The 25,974-nt window shown below is 38.6% G+C and overlaps 1 protein-coding gene across 1 annotated transcript in view; it reads right to left on the bottom strand.

The window, feature by feature from the left end:
• Positions 1-4,034: 4,034 nt before the first annotated feature.
• ATP6V0D2 (ATPase H+ transporting V0 subunit d2) overlaps positions 4,035-25,974 on the bottom strand; it is a 43,545-nt gene continuing 21,605 nt past the window's right edge. Inside the window, exons 3-8 of the mRNA XM_078441972.2 lie at positions 17,174-17,352; positions 15,894-15,973; positions 14,056-14,133; positions 7,791-7,967; positions 6,556-6,633; positions 4,035-4,857 (exon numbers count right to left, since the gene is read on the bottom strand). Of these exons, the coding sequence (XP_078298098.1) occupies positions 4,696-4,857; positions 6,556-6,633; positions 7,791-7,967; positions 14,056-14,133; positions 15,894-15,973; positions 17,174-17,352 (754 nt within the window). The 3' untranslated portion in view covers positions 4,035-4,695. The remainder of the gene's footprint in view (positions 4,858-6,555; positions 6,634-7,790; positions 7,968-14,055; positions 14,134-15,893; positions 15,974-17,173; positions 17,353-25,974) is intronic.

Below are 25,974 nucleotides of genomic sequence, written 5' to 3'. Positions count from 1 at the left end.
ATATCTGGCTCTGGGAATGGCATTTCTGTCTTCAAATGGTATAGTGGTAGTCCTTCCAGGTCCAAGACTCACTTGTAGGTGACATGTCCAGAAACAATGTTTGTCTGGACCAGCTGCAGAGATGACTGGAGAGGGAGAGGCTTATATAGGACTTAGAAAGGACTTCAGAGTAGCCAGAAAAACCTGTTGGAGACACCCAATGATGGTCACTAAGCACCATTGTCCTACTTGGTAGTATTGCACAAAAGTACTCTAAATTTAGTGATTTAAAACAACAACCATTTTATTGTGCTCAAGGATTCAAGTCAGAAATTTAGGAAGGACTTGTCTAGGAGGTTTTCAGCTGGGGCCTCTCATATAGTTGTGGTCTGGTGTTAGGCTTGGCCTTTAATTTCGTGTCTGATGATTTTACTGGGACACACTTCCAACATGACTCTCTTCACATGGCTGGCAGTTGATGCTATTGTTGGAGCTCCACTGGGGCTGCCATATTTACTTATATTTGGCTTCTCCATGTGACTTGAGTGTCCACACTTGATTTGGCTTCCTCACAGTATGGGAACCTCAAAAGAGCTGGACTATCTACCTGTAGCTCAGGACTGCAAACTAGCAGGTAAAGGAAACTGCATTGTCTAAGAAGTCATACAGCACCACTTTGTCTGGATTTTGCTGGTTATGAGCAAGTCACTAAAGCCAGCTCAAATTCTAGGAAAAAGGACAAAGTCTCCATCTCTTGGTGAGGGGTATGTCAAAGAATGAGCAGACACATGCTAAACCACTGCAATCCTCTCTAGTGATTGGATGCTTATTCCTTGCTAACTGCAATTGAGACCTCATACTTTCTCATTTACATTTTTAAGTTTATTTCCAACTTTGTCAATAAGAGATCCACACCATCTAGCAAATAAAAATAGTCTCAGGGGTTCCAGAAGTCACCATTGTCATAGAGCTACTGATATACTTTTATAGTTTGTCAATGATCCTAACTTAAAAAAATTTTTTTTTAATGTTTATTTATTTTTGAGAGAGAGAGAGAGAGACAGCCAGCCAGCCAGACAGACAGTGTGAGTGGGGAAGGGGCAGAGAGAGGAAGACACAGAATTTGAAACAGGCTCCAGGGCCTGACCCAGGGCTCGAACTCACGAACTGCTGAGATCATAACCTGAGCTAAAGTAGGATGCTTAACCGACTGAACCACCCAGGTGCTCCAATGATCTTAACTTTTAAATGGCATTTGTGGATCGGGTCAGAGTCATAATTATTTGGGGACAATTCCTTTCTAATATATTGATTTACACTAGTCTCTACATGCATCTTCTTATTCTCTCTTCTTTCCAAAGATAATCCCAACTTGCCTTCCTGTGCCTAAACAGCCAGGTGTCCATGTTGAGGATGGCTCTGCTGAGTTGGACTCAGTGATCAAGTCTTCAGTCAGTGGAAGCCAAAACCTACAGCATGGGGTAACTGAGGAGAAGGGGAAAGGGGTAGAAAAGTGATCAATGGGGGGCTGGATAGACTAATGAAGATGTAAATGAGAAGAAAGAACATGGGAGGTTGCTTACGGCAGGTGGTTTGGAACTTATTATAGCTCCTAGATCCTATTTTCATATGTATAAAGCTTATACATTTTATGACAACATAGCAAAATGACACCACGAATCCTGGCATCAGCTATTTGTGGCAAGTCAGATGAAATCACCAAGAATGACATCCTCTGATAATGTCACATATATTCCTCGCAATACTATTCTATACATACATGTATTAATGCTTCCATTTGCTGACATGAAGAGAAAATGACTCAAAGGAGCTGAAATGAGTCAAACAATAAGGAGACTTTTATCTGCTCCTGAAACTAAGACACAACAGTAACTGTAATTGTATCCTTCCCATACCTACATCCCATCTGTGAGATCTGACATTATTAACAGCATTTTTAAAATAGTGGTAAACATAAGAGTTACTACTAATGAAATCCTCAGATCTGATCATCATCAAGTCTTCCTTCACTCTAGTTTTCTTTTATTTCACCTTCTCAATGTCTTACTACATTGCTGCCATGCTGGGGGTTGAGATGGAGGTGGAGGTGGACACGTCAGAATGGTTACGTGAATTCCTTCATTGTCCAGCAATAGTTACTTAGCCTTGGGCCAAACTCTTCCAGATCTAGGAGATCCAGGATGGTCATTTCCATTTGCCCTCAGTCCATGCTCTTTCTTAAGGCATCTGGAACAGATAAAATGACTGCATTTCTTCTTAGATGTTCTCTAAATATCCTGAGAATTGCAACTGCTATTTTGAATCCCATAGAGCACCGCAAATTCTCCCAACTGCAAAACCTCATTAGAGACTTAGTTCCTGTCCACGGGTAGACTGATAAAGAAGGGCATGTGAACTGATACAAAAGGAAACGGGAGCAAGGCTAGAGGGAGGGGTGACACAAAAGGGTAAGGAATGGACAGAAGTCTACACTAGGGTATAGGCAGGACTGCTGTAGACTGCATGCAGTTCTGGGTATAGAATTCATTAGAATACAGTGTTCCAAGACCAGCCATGCAGCAGACTATAGAGGTGGAAATCGGAGCAATTGATGAAATACTGCTGGGAAGAATGTGGGAAAGGGATGGTAAGGAGTCTCAGTTTCAATTGCTTAGAAAAAGGCTTTTAGCCTCATTGTTTTCTACACTGCATATATAATTGACTTTTGGCCTCATTTTACATAAGATAAAATGCTTTTCAAAGGTCCATGATCTCCACTGTAGACCAGTTTCCTAGGGCATGACAGAGAAGTCAGATCCCAGCTCAGACACCTGAAAGCTATTAAAATCCAAGGCAAGTTCTTCACAGTTTTGGTTTTGTTTTGCTTTGTTTCAAGGCAAGTTCTTCATTGCAGCGTGTGTATTTTCCTAATGGGGGCATGTTCTATTTGCCTCACAGGGTTGTAGGGAAGTTCCTTGCTCATATAGTCACACATTGGTTACACTTGACTGGGGAAGGGGCTTGGGGAATTGGAGCCATTCAGTTGTGTAGAAGGAAAGGGACTTGCGGCCCTTTGGATAACTTCAGCCTGTTGCATTATGGCCCATTAGGGCCCCCCATACATACCATGCAGAGGTGAGTGGGCAAGGGTTGGTCTGAGAATCCTCTCACAGTAACTTTCTCTAAGCTGCCTCTTTCCTATTATCATCTTTGCTCTCAGCTTGAAGCCTTAGACCTTCCCACTGCAGATACCATAGATTAAAATGTAAAATATAGGCGTTTCCTGGTCCAGGAAACTCATGCATGGCCAGGAGCAAGTCAGGGAGGATGCTTCCCAGACCAGAGGCCACATGTGGGAACCAGGCTCTTTGGGGCCAATTGACAAGTCTGCAGTGGAGCCCTTTACAAGGCACTGGCCTTTAGCCACCATGACATGGGTATGAGCTAGGCTTTTTGCACTGGGAAATCTAGGTATTTGACTTTCCTTTCAGGAATCTGAGCCACTGCTTTTCCTTATGCTTAAAAATTTCTATTAATAAAATTACCAAAATATTCTATGAAAAAGTTGGATTTGGCAGAAAAATAGATTTACTCCTTGGTCCAGGTGCCTAATTTTAGATACAAGTATATGTAGATTCTCTGTACATACACTCAAAGAGTTTCATATATATATATATATATATATATATATATATATATACACATTTTTTAATGTTTATTTATTTTTGAGAGAGAGAGCATGTGCGCAAGTGGGGGAGGGGCAGAGAGAGAGGGAGACACAGAATCTGAAGCAGACTCCAGGCTCTGAGATGTTAGCATAGGGCCTGATCTGGGGCTTAAACCCACAACCTGCAAGATCATGACCTGAGCCGAAGTTGGACACTTAACTGACTGAGCCACCTAGGCGTCCCTATATGTTTATATTTTAAAATATAGTAAATACAGATCTTTTACTTAGGAATCTGTTATTTTTAAAGAAAGAACTTGACCAGTGTTTGTTGATTTTTCCTTTCCTGGGTAGAAATTCTAAAGAATTTCTATAAAAAGTCCATATCTTGTAAACTGAATGTGAGATTTATTCTTCTGAATGAATGAAATACAATTAGCAGGGTTACTTTCTTCTCAGGCAAAGCATGAAGGAACTGCAAGAGATTTAAAGGGAATTGTGAGGAAAGTTTAAATAGGAGCCTTAATAACAAATTTAATACTACTTGCATCTAAGGAATATGATTCAGAATTGTGTAGCTTTCCCAAGACAACCAGTAAAAGTGTATTAGGAAAAAAAATACAATATTTTCATGACATGTGGTCCATGTTGGCCTCATATAGCCCTGGATTTTTGTGGACATAGGGGAGGAAAAAGAAAAGCAGACAGTACTTGGGCCTGTGGAGAATCATAGGAAAGCAAGAGTAAAACACTTTAGTTAGATCTGATTGTTAATACAACCAAACAAGAATAGGAAACGTACTATAGGTTAATTAGGATTAATGTCTAAGATCTGGTAAAAAGTGAGACATAAATGGGGAAACAAAATTTAAGGCCACTGGAAAAAAAAAGAAATATTATTTCAGGGCTGATTTACTATGTTTCTAGTGGGTCCGCAATGGTGTGGATTATTTTTATATAACCCAGATAATATAACACAATTCTTTTTTTTCCCCTCAGAACCTCTTCTTACTATGTAAGATTTTCCGCATGTGAGGTCCCTCACTGGGTTATAAAATTGGAATGTAACTGTTAATTTTAGTTCGATGTCTCTGTGAAATGCATTCTGCTATCCACACGATATTTCTCATTTCTTGTTCCTTCAGCTTTGTGTATGCGTAAAACACACCATAGTGGAATTGCCTGTTGAATGCCAGCACATTCATTTGTACCTGAGGAAAGAAAAAAAAATATGGACCATCACTTCTTGGGAGCATACTACATTTATGAAGTAACATTAAGCTACAGACTAACTTGTGTTTGTGTGGTGCTTATTTGTATTTAAATAGGCAATGTCCAAAATGGGTCAAATAGAAGAAAACAGTAACAACCCATGAGGTTCTAAAGGGAGCATTAATGTCACTCTATAGATAAAGGTAGACAATAGTAGTTTTAAAAAGGCAAGTTTAAATAAATAAATAAATAAATAAATAAATAAATAAATATAAATAAATACAAAGTAGGTTTCTAGAATCGCAAGACAAACTCCAAATCTGAGCAGCACTGCTACCACAAAGATAACGAAAATCTTGGTGTTTGTGTGGAACTTTGCAGTAATATAGTTGGCTTTTGGCCAGAGGCTTGTTTCACTTAGGTAAACTGCTTTTCCTTGGCCACAACTTTGAACATTTTAAAAAGGTTTGTAGGCTATCTAACTGTCCTCCATGGCAATGTCACAGGCCCCTGGGATTTGGAATGAGTGACATTATGAGCTTTCTTAAGATGCTCTGCAGCAACAAGACATATGGTTGAATTGTTTTGTTTTGTTTTGTTTCTGCAGAAGGTAGATCAGTAAAAGAAAATTTTCAAAGAAAATTTGTTTAACTTGGGTGAAGTCTGAAATGGAATAATTCTTTTATTCTTTTCCATTTTGAAAAAAAGGATGAGAGGTACTGAGTCCCTCGTGCAGCTCTGAAAACCTCAAGCCAAGTATTCAGGAAGTGGATGTCCTTGCTTGCAGGAACAGACACTTATTTTTCCTGCCAAGGGCAGCTTTCTTAACAGCTTTCTTTGAAGCACTTGTGCAATAGTGTGGAATTTTAAAAATATCCCTAAGATATGGGATAACTTGCATTGTTTTTACTTTTTTCTGTGACAGGCACTAGAGAGCTGTTGGAAAATGTGTACAGTAGGACTTACAGGAGGGTCCCGTACTGCTTTGTGGAGCCAGCCTTACCCTAAAATTTGGATAGATTTTAGGGTTCTCTGTCAATCAGTTAAAAGGGAAGAGCCAGTGGTTTCAGAGAAATGAATAGAATATACCAGAAAAACTCTCTAAATTTGGGAGACCTTACTATCCCCCTCAAAAAAAGACCTTTTTGTTGAATGGTTTAGTAGCCCAGGAATTCACTATGAATGGATTAAGTGTTCTGCTTTTTAAGAAAGAGAATCATCTAGACTCTCTGGATGGATTTCTATACAAATAATTAGTAAGTGTTGCAATTGTGTTCATAAGCTATATTATAACCGTAGACAAATCCTTCTTGAAGAAGGAATGGATCAGAGAGTAAGATGCACTTAACAGAGTGTACAGCATGAGGATAGTCAATATATGATCATGGGAATGTCCTAGCTCTGATTCTCTGGTGAATTATGGAATTGCTGCTTTCCTTGCAGAGCATCACTATGCACACTATGTGTTTCTGGGTAGGACAATTGCACAGGAAGCCATCATATGAAAACCATTGGCCTTCCAGGGATGCTAATACCCATTTGGCCATCAAATTGTGAGTGTGTTTAATCAAGTGAACTGATCAACTGTAAAAAGACCCGCCACACACAAAAAGAAAATCCGAAGTAAGAAAACATCTAAATCCCAGAGCAAGAGAAAAAGAGAACATAAACTAATAGCATTTCCATTTATATCATACCTCACGCTCATAAAACACATCCTCCAACGTCTTTCCTCCACTGCCATCACCCACAGCCTCAAACAAAGGCTTATATACCTAAAAAACAAAAAGATTATTTTAAACGAATTCTCATTTCTTATATATGAGGATATTTTCCTGGCTATATAGAAAATGACATATCTGTCTGTTCTAAAAAATCTATCCAGAAGGGCTGAATGGTTTTTTGTAGGATTTTGGCCTCCTGAAAAAATACCCCAAAAATCCAGATAAAAAAGTATGGATGGAATTCTAGCCATTGGCTTATTCAGGTCTTTAGAAGAAGCAGCAAATGCAATTGTACTCTCAATGTACATTGGATGAGCTATTTTCTACATTCAGTTCTTAGGGCTAGTTGGGCACATTATAGAGGCTAAATGAATGCTTGAGGTTTAACCATCACAGGTTCATGGGTTCTTTGGCATGGCAGTTGATAAACTTCACATGGAATTTCAGGTGTGGAAGGGGTGGAGATTGGGGAAACATTCAAAATTTAATATTATGCTCAAAACCTTCTTGCAATGACATGAGATACTACAAAGTTTTATGCAGTTTACTGGCTTCTCTTTTCTGGAAGTCTTCAGAAACCCATAGGAAAAGATAAGAGTGTCATTCCAGTTCTGGAAAAGTTACCTGGAGGAAATCATGTTTCTGTAAATTAGAAAGAATGGAATCTGGGGATGAGGTATAGAACCTGGATGTGGATTAAGGGCAGGACATAGCAGCCTTCATTCCAGTGCCTATTTCTGGCCACTGAAAAGGTATAAACCAATATGTCCATATTCTCCCTTGTATTTCCGGTAGACATTCTGTACCTGAGCCTGTTTCCCCAATGGGCACTTGAAAGGACTACTGGGTCAGGCTATTTTATATAACTTTGACATGAGCTCACATATCCAGAACACTGCACCAGTCCCTTGGGGAACTTGCTTTATCAAGCACTTCAAATGAAGTGCTCAAATGACTGCTCCTTGGAGATTTAAACAAGTACTTGCTTGGCAGGAACCTCAAAAAACAAAACAAAAAAAAAAACAAGTAGTATGGGTTAGAAACTTCAAGTATTTCTTTGGGAGACACAGTTACAGAATGACATTGCTTTCTACCTTACAAACATTATAACTGCTTTAGATAAGATGTGTAATTTTGATGTGTGAACTTCTCAAGTACACGTGATGAAATAGCATGAGGCTTTCAGGGTCCCCAGTGTGGTCACGTACTCCATAATGGTCTGCTACTCTCCTCATCTGATCGAAGTCTTCTGCTTGAGCCAACAGGCGCAGCCCCTCAGGGTACAGCTTGCCACAGGTCGGGTAGAGGGTCTCCCGGTCGTCTTTGCTCAGTTCAGTGCCAAAGGAGTTAAGAGTGATGATAAAAGCACGTCTGTCAGCCTCAAACTGAATTTGCAAAGACATAGTATCAGCAAAATCTAACCATGTACTAACTGCTGTAAACAGAACCCTAAGTAGACAAATTTATGTCCAGAGTGATTTGCTCTCTGTTCTGGATTTATGTCTAATTTTAATACAAATATGTGTTATTAATATTCCCTTAGTCTCAATGGAGTAATTTTGCTTCCCAGAAAAGGATCACCTAGTGATAATAGGTTAGGACTCTTGAAACCCCACTAAACTTTAGTTCCCAGGAACTCTGCAATTAGTTACTCATGTGTCTCTGTCACATAGGCCACTAGAGTCTAAAATATCTCTTCCATGAAAATGGGAATAAACCTACTTGTTGGGGTCTGTTCAAGAATAGGACAAGATAATGTAAGTGGAAGTGCCTGGGGGGTGTTTGGAGCAAAAAGTGCACGAAATAAATATTAACATCTCTTTCTGGTTATTGATGTCAGTAGGATTTTTTACATAATGAAACTTTATGCTATATGCCATTTGTTTATACTTTTTAAAAATGTTTTATTTATTTTGAAAGAGAGAGAAAGAGAGAGAGAGAGAGGGAGAATGTGAGTGGGGGAGGGGCAGAGAGAGAAGGAGGGAGAGAGAATCCCAAGCAGGCTCTGTGCTGTCAGCGCAGAGCCAGATAGGGGCTCGATCTCATACACAGTGAGATCATGACCTGAGCCGAAATCAAGAGTCAGATGCTTAACCGATGAGCCACCCAGGCACCCCACCATTTGTTTGCTCTTTAATAGTTTTGGTTTTCTTCTTTAAAGTCCTAGGTTGGACATCAGTAAATCTAACTCAGTAGCTAAGAATTACATGGCCCAGGACAAGTTACCTTTCTCTCTGGCCTCAGTTTCCTCACTTGTAAGATGATAGGGTTTGACCTCATGATCTTTCAGGTGGGTCACGTATGCTCATGGCCTGCCTTTGTGCTCAGCACCACTAGGCAACTGAGCAAACAGCTCCAAGTCAGGCCTATTTCCTGTAACCACTCTGTTTTTCTTGAAATTTCTTACTATTCCTTTGGTCTCCATGTTTCTTCTATCTCTTGGTTCTTCTCCTACCTCTTCTGACCATTCCATCTCAGTCTGTCCTTTCTGGGATCCTCTCTGCTTATCATGGGAGTTTATCATAGTGTCCTTGAGCTACAAAACTCTACATTCCTGAAACACCCTGCACTTGCATTCTTTTAAAATCTGGAAATTCTTTCTCTCCTACTCCACTGTAAAATCTTTGAGGGAAATCATGTCACTCTTTTTATTTTTTATTTTTAATATCCAGTGCCTGGAAGTGCATAAGAAGATCATTGAATCTTCAATGAATCTTCATTGAATCATTGAATCCAACAGGATGGTCTGTGAGTCTCTTATTTTCAAATTTCTATAATATTCTCTACAATGTTGCTACTCAAGGTGTGTTTCATGGTTCAGTAGCTTTGATGTCACTTGGAAGCTTGTTAGAAATGCAGAGTCTCAGGCCATAGTCCAGCCCTCCTGATCCAGGGCTTACATTTTAACAGTATCCCAAGGTTATTTGAACGAACACAATAGCTGAAATAAATTGCTCTGCAATAGCCTTTGATCAGTGTACTTTTGACTAACGAATCTAGACTTGCAACAGATTTTGCTGGAACTCTTCTGTTAGAACAGGTGTTTCCTATCAAGAGGGTGAGCTTTAGTTCCTTCTGATCCTTCTGATTGATCTCATGGAAAGCGTGGGTGACCCAGAAGCAGGGAGTGGCCTCATTTGGAAGCAAAGGCAGCTGCCTCTGGCCACTGAATGTCACCAGTCCTAGCAGTAAGTTTAGACCTTCCAGGGACAGGAGAAGAAATGTAAGAGGGAGATTTCATGGCAATAAGAAACCTTGAAATAAAAATTAGAGCAGGAGGAGCAACAATAGAGCCAATTGTCCCACATGCCCTTCAAGGTGCTTCCTAGTTCTAAGATGTTGGTTTTTATTCCTGTTTCCCCCCACTTTTATTGAGAAATAATTGACATGCATTGCTGTGTAAGATGTTGGGATTTTTCAGAGAGAAGTAGGGTGGGGCAGCAGAACTGCAGATGGCCCTGCAGCAGAGGCCGTTCTGGAGGAGGACGCCGCGTGAAGTTAAAGCATGACATTGTGGAGGAATGGTCATGGCTCAGGCACTGGGAAAGCAGTTGAAGAAGAAGAAGAAGGCTGGACAGGTAGCTAGGAAGAGAACAGGAAAGTCTTCGCGAAGAAGAAGGCTGGACACGTAGCTAGGAAGAGAACAGGAAAGGCTTCGCGTGCCATGCCAGGAGAGGACTTTGGTTGATACAATTGGTTATCTGAAACACCACACACATTCCAACTTCTTGTTCTTGTAAATACTTCTTCCCTCTGCCTACAATGTGTGTACTTCATTCCAGAACTCTCCATGTTGAAATCTTACCTACATTGAAGGGTCCCATTAAATGGCTTTTTTTTTTTTTTTTTTTTTTATTTTACAAGAAGTCCTTCTATTTCCCTTCCAATTGGGTATGATTTCCTTTGACTCCTTATTATACTTCAGTTTCCCTTTTATTATAACCGTCTGTATATTTACCTCAGCACCCTTTTCTAATCTAGAGGTTCTTTGTGTGTGAGGGTGTGTTTTCTTAGTGAAAAGGACTATAATCTTGGAATTGTAAAAGGGCTATCCTGTAAAAAGGCTATGCCTATCCCTAAGCAGACAGTTTGACACAGCATCTGATTATGGAAGAGTAAATGGGGTGGTATTAGATTTCACTTAAGCCCTCTCTGTCATTTTTAGAGGGCTGGCATCCTGTGTGGCATAGAGGATGCCAGATGTCCTATGTCCTTTCACCGTTCCTTATGCTCATTCATTTTAAAACCATAACTTATTTTTTGTTGTTGTTGCAAAAACTAAGTGTACTGTTGACTTATTCAAAGTCATTATCACTTGCACATGATGGAGTTGGGCTGATCACACATTTTTGCTGGTTCATCATTCGAGGAAAGGAATACCTTGTGGGGGCAGTGGGTGGAAGAGTCAACAACAATGGAAGAGTGAACTGGAATCAAGCCTGGCCTCATTAGCATGTGTACTAACCAGGGAAGATGAAACAAACTTATTCATCTGTGCTTGTTTTTCACTGTTTCATTAAACATATAGATTGTCAGGAGAGCAAAGACAAATAATAAAAGGCATAAAGGCAAACAGTACATTGCAGTGTATTTCCCTTGACCATAAGTCAATTTCTTTTTTTTTTTTTTTCCCATAGGAACTCACAAGCTTGTAATTAGGTCAAATGTTTGCATGCAAGTCCAGGTTAATGCTCTCTTTCACCATATTAAGTCTTTTTCAGTCTCCTGTCAACCCAGATTAAATAAGAACATAGATGGAAGAATGTGATAACTGAGGTGCTCTAATGTTGCACAAATAAAATGAGAGGTAATTACATGATCTGATATATTTATATAAATCTGAAAAATCTCTTCTGATCATATCATTAGACACATTATAATTGCATGCTCTGTGTAACTAATACTTCAGTGTAATGTATAAAGGTAGTTGAGTGGACTTTTATTTTTTTATTTTTAATTAAAAAAATTTCTTTAACGTTTATTTATTTTTGAGAGACAGAGAGAGAGACAAAGTGTGAGCAGGGGGAAGGCAGAGAGAGAGGGAGACACAGAATCTGAAGCAGACTCTAGGCTCTGAGCTGTCAGCACAGAGCCCAACGTGGGTCTTGAACTCACGAACTGCAAGATCACAACCTGAGCCAAAGTCAGACACTTAACCCACTAAACCACCCAGGTGGCTCAAGCGGACTTTTATTTTTAACGCAGCTTAAAAAAGAACCTAATCTAATATGGTAGTATCATGGGTATAGGAAGGGATAATGAGAACACTGGGTATTATACAGTATTTTGATCAAACCCTTCCAGTGACAAGGATTCTTCTACTATGCTGTCCTTTCTGCATTACTGAGGATTACAGAGACATAATTCTTATCTATTTTTGATTTTTATACCACATGCAGTATGATCTTGCTTATGAATTAGTACTTACTTTCATACAAGAATTGTGAATGCTAACTTTAATGTATAAGTAAAATAGTGGATGAACATAGAGGAACCAGAGAGAGGCTGCCTGAGTTCAAATTCTGACATTACCACTTCTTAGGTGTGTGTCATCAGGCGAGTTACTAGCTTCTTTGTGCCTCAGTTTCCCCTTCTGAAAAATAGATGCTAAACTCCCATCTTGTTGTTGTTGTGCTGTTTTGAAGTCCAAGTGAATTCATGTACATTAAGCACTTAGGATAGCATCTGGCACATAATACACGTTAACTATTGATAATGTCATTGTATACCTCTTGAAATGTTCTGAGTTTTGCCATAGCTCTTATTGCACATAGTTTGTGGGTATAAAGCACACAAGCCATTTCTAAACCACAGGAATTATGCCATGTTGAAATTACACTTTTGAGCCATGGATAATGTGGCTTCTTATAGTGTGGCTAGTAGTTAAAAATTTATGACAAGGAAGGGGAGTGCTTCTTAGGGCCAGCAGATTACTTATGTTCAGAATGTCTGAAAGAGACTAGCTCACTTTCTGACATTTAGTATGCCATAAAAAATGTTATTTATTTATCAGTGCCCACTTCCTGTGTAATATAGATAAAGGCAAAAAAGAATTTTTGGAGCTCTCCAGTGATAAATTTTTACTTCAAGGACTGCTTTTGCTTGAAGAGTTTCAACAGGGGATAGCAAAGTATCTTCAACTGTAAAATTTTAAAGATTAAATGTTTTGAGGGGAACTAATTTTATCATATGCAGTTTCAGAACATTAGGTTAAAATACAGCAGGTGAAGTTATTCAAGTTTTTTGTTTTTTTCCTTTTTTTGCTATAGAGCAGTTCTTACCAGGCTTTTCTTTCTTTCTTTCTTTCTTTCTTTCTTTCTTTCTTTCTTTCTTTCTTTTAATGTTTTTTAAAAAAACTTTAATGCTTATTTTTGAGAAAGAGAGAGAGACAGAGAGCAGGAGTGAGGGAGGAGCAGAAAAAGAGGAAGACACAGAATTCAAAGCAGGCTCCAGGCTCTGAGCTGTCAGCACAGAGCCCAATGCATGGTTCAAACTGATGAACTGCAAGATCATGACCTGACCCAAAGTTGGACGCCCAACCAACTGAGCCACCCAGGTGCCCCATTACCAGGCTTTTCTTGAAATCAGGTTATTGAACTATTTAATCTACCTACCAATGAAGTCACTGTGACAGATAATCTAATGATTAAGGATATTCTTTAGACAAAACTTAGTTTCACAGGACAAAGCAAAGGGCTTTTCTAAGTCTAGAATGGTACCGGCCTCCTTCCTCCACCATTTTGTTATTCTTGTGAAGCCAGAAAAAGAGATCTATATGAAACACAGTACAAAATATGCCCAGCATGTTCCCAGATCCTTCTGATCTCTGAGATCAACATGTGTGAACAGGAGGATCTCTGAGCACAGATGAAATCTGTGATGAGAAAGGGAAATTAAGACGTTTATAGCATCAATTAGAGAGGTAGAAAGCAATGGGGGCATTTGACAGATAATTAAGTGAGCATGCCAACTGTGAATCACCTAACCCCAAAAGTCTTCCTAACCAGAGCTGGAATGCCCGAGGGTTGTTTGAGTTTCCTTTATTTTAGGATTTATATAAGGAACAAGGCCCAGAGTGGACTTTGGTTCCAAGTTGTGAGAATTCCCAGATTCCCAGTGTTCCCTCATTGGAGGGAAGTTGAGTGATTATTACAAGTACTCGTATTTCACCAATTGTTAATAGTATACCAAATTTTTAACTAATTATAATCTATTCATAACACATAAAAATGAATCATGACCAAATTTTGTAAGCATTTTTCTTTTCTAATTCCAAAATAACTTTTCAATGTAGAAAACTTGCAAAATACCATTCTTAACTGAAAGCATCAAATGATATATATGATAAAATATGTTGTTTATTTTATTTTTAGATAAAGGAGCTTCTAAGATAAAGAAAGATAAGTAGGACTATGCAAGTGAAAAGTGTGTAAGCATATTATTTGGCACAAAGAAATTCAAGGACTTTCTTACCTCAAGAATGGGACACATGATTTCTGCTGTGACATCACCATGATTCTTACAGAATTTATAGAATGCCTCGAGGTAAGACTTAAAAAGAAGAAAGATCATAAAACAATAAAATGAAGATATTTTCCTTTGGAAATTTGTAGATCAGCTTTTCATGGCTTATTAAATACTTTAATGGAGGTTGAATTACTTGTCCCATAGGGCAATATTTTATTAAAAATTTGGTACAAGCTTTCACAATGAAGTATGTTGCACAGCTTTAAAAAAGAACAAAATTGTACTTATCATACCTTATGATTCCTTAACAAGCACTTTTTTTTGCATGGTTCTTGGGTTTATTTCACATGATTAATGTTTGGTACTCTAATAAGAGTGCCAAACTCTTTTATGAGCTCAACAAATAATTCTAGATTTGGTCCTGTGCCGACATTTAATCTCTCTTGGTGCTCAGGAGACACGTTTGGGATGGCTTTGAACATGGAAGACACATTGGAAAGTCAGAGTCTGGGCTGTACAGTTAGACTGACTGTGTTTGAATCCCAACTCAATCACTTACCATTTAACTGACTTCTGCCAAGTAAATCTTACCTCTCTATGTCTCAGTTTTCTCATATGAGGAATGGGGATAGCACATAGTTTTGCTGTGTGGATTAAGTGAATTAATGCCTATAATTTACTTAAAACAGTGCCTTCTGTTAGCTATATCTTAAAGATGGCTCCTCTAAGTCCATAAGTTTCTTTATAAAGAGGAAAATTGCCTGCAACACAATGCTTTTGAAAGGACCTTATGTTTTAGCATAACCAGTTATGTAAATGGCATGACAGTATATATTCCTTCAGTTACTCTGTGAGAGTGTCTGTCCAAAGATGCTATTGTTGTATGAGTGTAAATGGACAGAGTTTGCTCAGTGCATATGACATAGAGCTACTCAAATGGTGGCAGCATAGACAGATAGCTGGCCAGATCATGCAAGGTGGTACCTATGTTGTAGTGTCCAGGAGTTGGTCATCTTCGTATGCTGCACACTGTCAGTAAATGGACAGGTTAACTGTGAAACTCAAAGACTCTATAATAGGATTAAGGATAGAAATGGATGCTACATGACACAAGGCTCACTATGTATGCTGGGTTTTGTTTTGTTTTGTTTTTTTAATTTTTTAAAAGATTTTATTTTTTTAAGTTTTTCTTAATCTTTATTTATTTTTGACAGAGAGACAGAGCATGAGTGGGGGAGGGGTACAGAGAGAGGGAGACACAGAATCCAAAGTAGGTTCCAGGCTCAGAGCTGTCAGCAGAGTCCGACGCGAGGCTTGAACTCACGAACTGTGAGATCATGACCTGACCGGAAGTCGGTCACTTAACTAACTGAGCCACCCAGGCACCCCTAAAGATTTTATTTTTAAGTAGTCTCTACATCCAACACGGGGCTCGAACCTACAACCCTGAGATCAAGAGTTGCGTGCTCTATTGACTGAGCCAGCCAGGCACTCCTATATGCTGGTTGTTTTAAAATGGATATGGTTCATCTTGCTCATCTATCCACCCACCTACCATTCACCTATCCAGCTGTTACCTTTTGTGCTCTAGGCACACCAGGCAAGGAGCTGGGAATACAGAGAAAGATGGGCGCATTACTTCCTCTCAAGAATCTTGCTGCTTCAGGGGAAGCTGACGTGTATGTATTTAACCAAAAGACCAAGACTGTAAAAGCTGTATTCCAACCATGTATAGCTTCATAATTGCAGAAGTTGGCTAATGGGCAAAGTAACTTTTAATAAAGAACTCTGGTTAAGATGTATTATGTAAAAAAGAAAACCGTAGTATTTTGGGAGACACTTACCTTGTACAGTTTATTGCGCAGTAATTCAATATTCAGTTCATCTAGGGTATTTTCAGACATGCAGTCTTGAAAGAATGGAGCTGAAAGTGGAAATTATCACACAAAATAAATTCATCAAAAGCATGATTATCAACTATGGAAAGACTTCCTGCATATACCAATCTGTGCTCATTCCTGACCAGGACACTGTGGAGTGGCAATCCACAGACTGGATAAAGCTACCAGTAATGGTGACAGTGAGAGTGATTAGTTATTTAGCATTTACTCAGTGCAAGCTGTTCACTAAACATTGCATGTATTTGATCCTCACAACACCTTGGACCTGTTCACTTTATGCCTTACTTTTTGAAGTGCCCCTACCCCTCATCTAATCGTAATATTTATCACTTCCAACCTCACTATATGCTAAGGATTGAGCTGTGCTAAAACTGTGTCATATTTAGTTTTCAAAACTCTGTTATACTAAGATACTATTGTTTTTAAAATGAGGAAACTGAGATGCACTGAATTGCCCCAAGTCACCATGTTGGGACCAGACAGAGCCTGGAATCAAACATCCATGATTATAGGCTTACCCTCTTTCTTTCACACTCCCTTAGCACCACACATTTAATGACACCATTTTTTTTTCTTTTTAAAATTTCTGTTTTCAACAGCAACTATTTTGACAAATGATCTGCAGTGAATTGCTATGAACTGCTACTATCCAGGTTTCCTGACAATAATGTATATAAAATTATCCCATTAGCATTTTGAATGCTAGAACTATTATCAGTGCTACATTATAATGAAATTAGCATTTGTTTCCTCATTGCTTCAGGTCATTTGACAGGCACCCCTGAGCGTCTCAGAAAAATGGCATTCCTAAACTTTCTAAACAAAATGTACACAGCCTTATTTAGACAGAAATTTAAAAGGAAAGGATAAGGAATTAATCATATAGAACCCAGTTAGAAAATTAATTTTTTGAAAAATGACAAGTTCTATCATTTATTTACTATGATCTGGTACAAAGTACAAAGGTGTGGAGGTCGAGAGGTAGTCCCAGCTCCTACTGGGCTACAAATGGATCTTATGTGACTCTAGGAAGGTTACTTTCATTTGTTGCCATCTGAAAAATGAGGGAGCTGAACTAGATGATTCCTTAATGTCCCTTCCATGTCTATAAATCTGTATAGTATGATATTATATTCATGGAGAAAACAATGAATTGAATGTGCATTTTTTACTGACTATGATGATGTGCACATGCAGCTATACAACTGCTTATGCATTTGTACCTAATGGTGTTTCAACCAGAACAGCATTGAAGAGGTCCGAAGGTGTCTCAGCAATGTTGACTGCTTCCATTTCTGTGAAACGGCCCAGTGGGTGGCACTTCACCAGAATTTCTTTCACAGATTTTTTTTGCAATGCACCGTTCATCAATAGAATCACATTGTCTATCATGTAACTGCACCTGGTTTAGAAGAAAGAAATCAATTGCATGAGAATAAGAAGCATACCACCAGTAAAAAAAATAAAAATAAAAAATAAATAAATAAATAAACAAAAATATAGGTCAGGCATATACTTTTTCATTAAGGAAATATAGGAGTCTCTTCTTATTTTAAACTTTGGGGTTTGAGAGATGTGAATGGGGTAAAATATCTGACTCTCTGGGATATCATAGTTTGAAAATCAACGTTGTAATAACTAACTAAAGCTAAATAAAACCTAGGCTGGTGGAAATTTGCAGAAAATGACCCCTACATTGTAATTGGTGAACGTGGTATGAGGGTGAGTGTGAAATTGTGTGGTTTCTCAGAGTGGGCTATGGTCTTAAAAAGTTGAGGAACACAGACCTGGAGTATTTCACTCTATCTTAAAAACTGACTATTTAAATCTGTAGTAAAGCCCATCATTGAGGGGTGCCTGGGTGGCTCAGTCAGTTAAGTGGCCAGTGGTCTTGATTTTGGCTCAGGTCATGATATCAAAGGCAAGAGACTGAGCCCCACCTTGGGATCCATGTTGGGTGTGGAGCTTGCTTAAGATCCTCTCTTTCTCTCTCTCTCTCAAAAAAAGTCAATTTCCTGCCTGTTAAAAAAAAAAGCCCATCATTGATTCAAAATTAAAAAATTTTCATTAAATTTAATATCAAAATATTTAATGTTTGTTTATTTATTTAAAAATTAAAATATTCTGTATTCTTTTCCTCCTATGAGGCCAGGTAGTGAACTTTCTAGCCATTTTCTCCCTAGATCCCCAAGAGCCCATAGGTTCATATTTTATATGGTTACATGGCTAAATATAAGCTCTGCCCAGGATATTGTGGATGCATATGCTTGTTCAATCATGTGCTCAGCACCCAAGATATTCCAAGCAATGAGGTTGAGAAGTAAAAGAAACACAGTCCCTTACTTCACAGAGAATATAGTTGGAGGGAGGAACTGGACAAAGAATCCATTATAGTAAATTGTAACCAAGCACAGATGCTAGGCAAATTATAGTGTAGTGAGGGGATTCAGAGCTGGGCACCAAAACAGCCTGGGATGGGACTTCTAGGGAATGATATTCAAGCTGAAACTTGCAAAATGAGTAGGAGCTATCCAGGCAACAGTGGCTAGGAATTGAGGAAAAGAGCACTTCAAAGCAGAAGGAAGTGTATGTGAAAAGCCCCAGAGAAGAGAATACAAGGAGTTCTCTGGCTGGAGCTGGGCACTGGAGGTGGGGCTGTGGCTGAACAAGCAAGGTTTTGACAGACAAAATGAAGAATCTGGGTGTGGGGGGTGATGGAAGATACTGAATGCCTTCAAGCAGAAGGGGGTGTTATGATTTATGTAGAATAATGATTAAAACAGAGAAGGGTAAACAAACAGATAGTGAGGTGCTTTACAAAAGTTACATCATTTAATCATGATAACAACACTGTCATGATAACAAGGTGTACTGTGATTATCTCCATTTTACAGATGAGGAGCCAGAGGGGCCAAGTAAGGTAAAAATCTCACTCATGATGACACAGCTAACAAATGAAAGAGCTGAGGAACTCAAAAGCAGTCTGCTTCTGGGATCTTTCTCTTAGCCTTTATGTTATGCTGTCTTTAGCAGTCAAGGATAGTCAAGAATGACACATAGGTTTCTAGGTTTACAAGATCATGGAGTCATTTATTGAGATGAGAGCATTGGAGGAAGAGTAGGTTGTTGTGGGAGCAGATGCTTTGAACAGAATGAGTTTAGATGCCCGGGAGATATCCAAGAGGAGATGCTAAGTAAGCTTCAGAAATATGAGTCCTGAAGACAGCTGGGAGCAGACATTTGAGGGGGGTTTGTGGGGGTGGAGGGTAGTTTAACAGTGGAAACATAAGTCTTGGGTATGGTTGGGATCACATCCTAGAGTGCATATAGTGTTCTGCCCTGAAAACCCTGGAGAAACTCAACATTTGAGGACCTCGATGGAATCTCAGAAAGAATGACCAGAAAGGAGGGGGAAAACCAGTAAAGAGAATTCTACAAGTCCTAGGAAGAAGTGGTCAGAGCATCAAAGGCCACAAGAAACTCAAGGTAGACATTGAAGTGTCCATAAGATGCAGCAATTAAGTGGTTATCTGGCAACACAGTGAAAAAACTTCCAGTGGAGTTTATTGGTGGAAGGGACACGGGAGAAGGTGGCAGAAATGTGATCACGTGTGTTTAAAGTGAGTGGGAAGTAAAAAGGTTTAAAAAGAAAAGATTTCAAACAACAAGTTGACCTTAAAAGGGGAAGACAGTTCAATGGAAACCCAGGGGCCAAGGGGCTTTGGATTTTGGTTTTTGTTTTTTTAAGATGGGAGAGAAAAGAACGTGGTCCAGTGGTGAGAGGAAGAAGGGAGCCGAGAGGGTGAGGTTTTGAATCAGGAGAGTGAAGGGGCAGCCAACTGAGGAGCTGAGGTTCTCCAGGTTTGACAGTGACGGGACTAACCCCTGCCACAATTCAGGCTTGAAAAGTAAATGAATAAAAATAAGCCAAGTCTCTTAGAAGCACTGTCCCTGGAACGTGGCTGCAGTGGTCACAAGACTTCCTGTGCAAGAGTGCATTTCCCGCTGGAAGAGAATCTCCTTCATTGTGAAGCTTTGACAGTTTACCCCAATAAAAATTCTATCTGAAGAAGTTTAGAAGCAGGCAATTATCCCTTTATAAAAGGCACATGACTCTAAAGTTTCTTCGCCTCCCAAACAGCAGTACTAAATTTAGACATTATAGAATTTTAGACTCCTTTTTATCTCTTGAAAATGATATTAAAATGGAAGTGCTTATTTAACTGTCCTTTTATGGCTCAAAAACTATTACCTGAGAGGGGAATTGCTAGCACTTAATAACCCTTAGCAGGCTCCAGACATTTAATTGTTCCCCACAGCACCTCTGTAATGTAAAAGCATATGACCTGCTAACATTCCCAACTTGGAGAGGACTATTAGACCAACGTTGACAGGCAACCAATGTCAGTGCTGTAAGGATTTAGGCGACATGTAACACTCAAGCCTTTGCCTGTGCAGTAGGTGTGCTCATGTGTGTATTGAGTTAAACTTACTTTCTTTTAGGGATGTCTGGTTGGTTTAGTTGGTAGAGCATGACTGTAGTATCAGAGTCATGAATTGGAGCCTCACATTGGGGGTAGAGTTTGCTTAAAAAAAAATCTAAAAATTTAATTTAATTTTTTTTTTTTTTTTTTTTTTTTTTTTTTTTTTTTTTTTGCTAATAGTCTAAGCCCTATATTGCAAAGAGCAGGGCTATAGAGGTTGGTTTTATTTCAACTCATTATTTAAATGGTCTTGTTTCTAAGATGGAACAGTAGCACAGTTTTCCTAGTTGTTCAGGAAATGAAGACAGAACACAGCACTTGGTCCATGGCAGGGGGCAGAAGGGAGAGGACTTCTTTCCTGTCCCCTCCCTCATCCCCATCACACATATGCTGGTATATAACTATCATTGGCTCTCTGGGGTGGCAGGGGGATTGGCATGCCTAGAAATAGTTTATATTCTCCAGACTCTAATCTTTATAGACCTTCAGGGCCATGCATACAGTGATATAGTGGTAGGGAATAAAATCACTGCTGATATTGCTTGAGTAATTTCTGAGCTTAAAGACACTTGGATGTTCACCTAGTTCAATGTTCTCATGTTTTAGATAGTTGTGTTCATAAGTAGTGACAGAGCCAGGATGAGTTGGGTTAACTTTTCTTCTACTAGTAGTCTAGACAAACATCCTCATTTTAGCCCCCTCCTAAATATTTTATTCTATAACTCTGATATTGGCACCTACGAAAACCATGATGTCACCGAAAATTGTGATAGAGTGAATGACTTAATTTCAAAAATTTTAGGTTGTAAAAATTATAATTTTTAAAATACCTGCCCTCTTGGAGGCTTTTACTGTGTGTCAGACGGTGCATGCATGTTCTCACTCAAGCTGCACTAGTCAACGAGTCAATGCTGAAAGGACCATCACTACCACCACTTTATTTAAATATCTTGTCCAAGATCACACTGCTAGAAAGAGGCAGAGTTGGTACCCCAAAACCAAACCTCTGACTCTGTATTAGATTCAGAAAAAAAAGCTAAAGGCAAATGATATTTTCACATTTCCTTTTGGTCTTAGTGCTATTTTTTCTCTCTCTCTTTAAAGTTTATCTCTCTCTCTTTTTTTTTTTTTTTAGTAATCTCTATGCCCGAGGTGGGGCTAGAACTCATGACCCTGAGATCAAGAATTGCATGCTTCTCTGACTGATCCAGCAAAGCACCCTTATTTTTCCTCTTTTTGTTCCCAAACTTAATTAAGGGTCTTGAAGCTAATTAAAATATATTTCTTATATGCTAACTACCAAATTCTGGGCTGTCATAACAGTTGCTGAATGGTCAGATAATGTAGAGCCATAATTTGGTGAGTTAGAGGAATTATTCTTCAGCTCTAGTCAAAACCTCTGCTCAGCCTCAGATCTATATTCTTTCACTTCCTTTTTGTGGCTATGACTGACTGGTCTTCTCATAGACATCACAGTCATATTATCTCAAAACCTGAATGCCCCTAATGTTTCTCTTTCTTTTGTAATTGCTATCAGCAACATCACTACTTTCATTCCTAAAAATCTGTCAATGGCTTCCTTTTGCCTTTAGAATAAAGAACAAATTTCTCATTATTGTACACAAGGCTCTTTATTACTTGGCTTCTGATTACTTCTCCAGCTATGAATGTGAATAATATCATTAAAAAGAAAGTGTGCATTTTAGAAAAGTGAATAGAACAGAACCCCGCCCTCCCCACCCTGCAAAAGAAAACTCTTAAGGGGCAGTAAGAAAACTTTGCAAGGAAGACTGAGGAAGGGCCAAAATGGGAAAAGGAGCACGAAGAGATAGTGTCACCACAGAATGCAGGGGACATGGACATCAACAACTGAATACCAGGACAAGTTATGAAAGGCTGAAAATGTATCCTACTGGACCTAGCAGCTAGAGTGGTTTGGGTGGCCCTGTGGCATAGACAACAAGACTGAAGTGGTTTGAGTAAACAAGTGAGAAAATAGAGGACTCTAGACTATCCTTTTTAAGAAGCTTAGCATCAAGGTGTGGGAAAGGGTAGAATATCACTGTCTTCATATAGTCACTGTGTAAACTAATCAAATCATACATATGACATTTTGTAAATCTTAAGTTGTCCCAGTAGAAGAGCCCGGGCTTTGAAACAAAGAAACCTAATTCTGAACCTAACTCTGTCACTTAAAAACCAGTTTAACAAGAGCTCCATTTTCTCAGTCTTAAAATGGAAATATTTATTCAACTTTGAATGGTTGGCATTAGTATTAGTAACACAAATGAAAGCACTAGCAGAGTGCCTCAGATAAAGGAAGGCAAAGTCATATACTCTTAGAGGAAGATAATTTCCTATAAACCAGACTTTGGAGGAAGGGGAGCAGAAAATTATAAGCCACATCATCTTTGGTATAAAAATTTGCAATGTTTAAACTCTTTTATGGGCTGAGATTTCTACATTTCTGTAGTTTCACATTGAGTTCTAGCCAATAGAACCTTTTCAAAATTTTCTCAGATGTTATTAACCCCTTTACGGTGTAAAGACAACAACTGAGAGGTAGTCGTTTAGAAGACTGGAACATCCACAAGACCATAAATTATGTTAGTTGCTGGGATATTTATTAAACATTAAATCTGATTTATACCTGTTTTATAAAACTTGTTACCATCCTGTTCTGCATATTGTAAGCCTAGAATGATCCTTGCATGGTCATTATTTCACGATGTTTCCTATAAGATACTGGAACTTCAAACAGTTTAATGTTTATCTCTTTGGGAATGTAATCATTAATCTGAAAACAATTCTGATTAACTAGCTGTCATGAATGACAACTGCTTTTATATATAAAAAGGCCTGAATCCCTTTGTTAGCTGGAGAATCTTCAGGGCTCTGTCTGAACTTCTCCATTTGGGTGCACTTGGATAGTAAGTAACTTGGTGCACGTGGTGATTACAACAGTTTCATTATCTAAAAGCATTGTGACTTGATCGTAAGAGCCACATCCTGATATCAGGACTTGATTGCCATACATTCCTTTCTACCAAGAGGTTGAATCAGTATCTTTCCATCTGCAACACTTGATACAGCATTCTTGATGACAGTTCTGCTTAGGTGACCAGAACTGTGATGTTTGCTAGGTCACACTGATACCTACAAAGAATACAGGGACAGGGACATGAAATGCATAATCAAGAGTAATTGTCCATAGACAGGATTGGGTGATGTCTGAAATACACTTGGTGTACTGTAAGTTATTTCATTCCTCAATGCAATTCCTCAATGAAATGTGCTGATCCACCGCTAAGAGGCCTGACAATATTTATTGTGACGTGGACAATAGGGCCTTATTGGAAGTATTTTCCAATGTATTAATTTTTTTAAATGTTTATTTATTTTTGAGAGACAGAGAGACAGAGCACGAGCAGGGGAGGGGCAGAGAGAGAGTGGGAGACACAGAATCTGAAGCAGGCTCCAGGCTCTGAGCTGTCAGCACAGAGCCCGATGTGGGATTGGAACTCACGAACCGTGAGATCATGACCTGAGCCGAAGTCGGATGCTCAACCGACTGAGCCCCCCAGGCACCCCCCAATGTGTTAATATTCAAATGGAAGTTTTCCTTGATCACATTGAGAAACATCTCTTTTACTCCAGATTCATTTAATCCAGTGCTAACTCCATATCCTCACATAGGGCAGTTCTGCTATTTAGTCTGACTCGCTAAAGAGAATGTTGAGATTTAGAATATCCCCATAAACATCTGCCCCTTCTTGAAATTTGACTTCTTTTGGGTAACATAATCTTACTTCCCCTAAAGTTTCCCTTTTTTAAATAGAAGAAGTGAAAATTAAAATAATTTTAAAAAGCAATTAATTTTGCTGTCACACTAATTTTTCCTTCTAGCAAAATAAAATAGTAAAAAATTGCTCAGAAGTCAGCACTGCCTATAATAGCATATTTTAGAACAAGACTGCTGATCACTATGCATTTCCCAAACTCTTGGTAGCTCTGGAATCTTTAGAAGACTCTTTTCTCTAGTACTTCTCTACAATCTTGGTCTAACCCATCTGTGAGGATTTAAAAATTCTTCAAACTTATTTGTCCTTTTCTACATCAGTGCCCATGTTCCTATTATTCTCCATTCTCTAGCTATTTTGATTCTCTCTCTAAATGTTTGTATTTATATTTATCTTGGGGTGAAATTAATTTTCAATATATATTGGCAGTATCAATGGTGAACATAAAGAATAGTTAGCTCATTCATTCACAAATATTTGTTGCATATCCGAGGACATAAGAACTGGATTCCAGTGCTAATTCTGCCCCTATTCAATTGTGTGCTTTTGGATAAGTCATTTTACATATTTATTTCAAATACAATTATTTACAGATAATTCTTACCAATCTTTATTAGTTATAGGAGTTTGTTCAGTACATTTTTGTGGCCTCCAAGAAGCCTGAACCATACTTGTACCGAATACAGACACAATGATGATTTTTTTTCAATCAATGAATAAGTTTTTCTTTATGTTCATTCAAGTACATTAACTCCGTCAGTCACTGGGTAAACAAAGGTGAAGGACTTAATTGACTACCTGGTATCTTACCCTGAGCTGCCTTTCTAGGGTCATAGCTGCCTATTCCTTGCTTTTTCAATACTTTTCCATTGAGGAGATTTATAATATTAGAGAGATTATTCTATGTCACCCCTTCTTTAGCCATGCATGTAAATACTATGGTAATTCACAGGAAAACACCAGTGGAGTGATTCTTCTTGTCAGTTAGAGAGGTTAAACAAGTTGTATTTATCATAGCCTGTTCATTTGGTCAAGAACAGTTAACAGGTGGATCTCATCTTTCTTATATTCAACAAACCAGTCACAGAAGATGTTGGAGCATCTTATATCTTCTGATGAGAAAAGAAAAAAAAAAATCTGAGAGACTAGGAAAGGAACAAAACTTTCATATGCTGTTGGAGTATGAGAGCAATCTGCTAATATCTATCAAAATCTAGGACCTGCATATCTATTGAAAAAGCAATTTCACTTCTAGGAATTCATGCTAAAGAAATTCTGGCATGGGAAAGCAAAGATATATGTACAATGATGCCTGTTGAGACATTATTTGAGAAAGCAAAGAAATGAAACAACGTAGATGGATGAAAGGGGAGTAGTTAAATAAATAATGGTAGATGTAACACAGTGAGATACAAAATCTTTTTTAAATAAGATAGATCTTATGTGCTTATGCAGAAAATTCTCAGGGCACATGAGTGGCTTAGTTGGTCGAGCATCTGAGTCTTGGTTTCACCTCAGGCCATGATCCCAGGGTTGTGGGATCAAGCCCAGTGTTAGAGCTGAGCATGGAGCCTGCATAACATTCTGTCTCTCTCCCTCTGCCCCTCTACTCCACTCATTCTCTCTCTAAAATAAACTAAAAAATGAAAAAAATTTTGAAAAAAAGAAAATTCTGACTAGATTATGTAAAAGATAACTTATAGGTAATATATATAATTTCACTGTTCTAAAGCAAACAAT

The sequence above is a fragment of the Panthera onca genome, chromosome F2 (assembly GCF_046562875.1).
Source record: "Panthera onca isolate mPanOnc1 chromosome F2, mPanOnc1 haplotype 2, whole genome shotgun sequence".
Lineage (NCBI taxonomy): Eukaryota > Metazoa > Chordata > Mammalia > Carnivora > Felidae > Panthera > Panthera onca.
The sequence above is the reverse complement of the archived record's forward strand: the minus strand, read 5'-3'. Positions and strand labels throughout refer to the sequence as shown.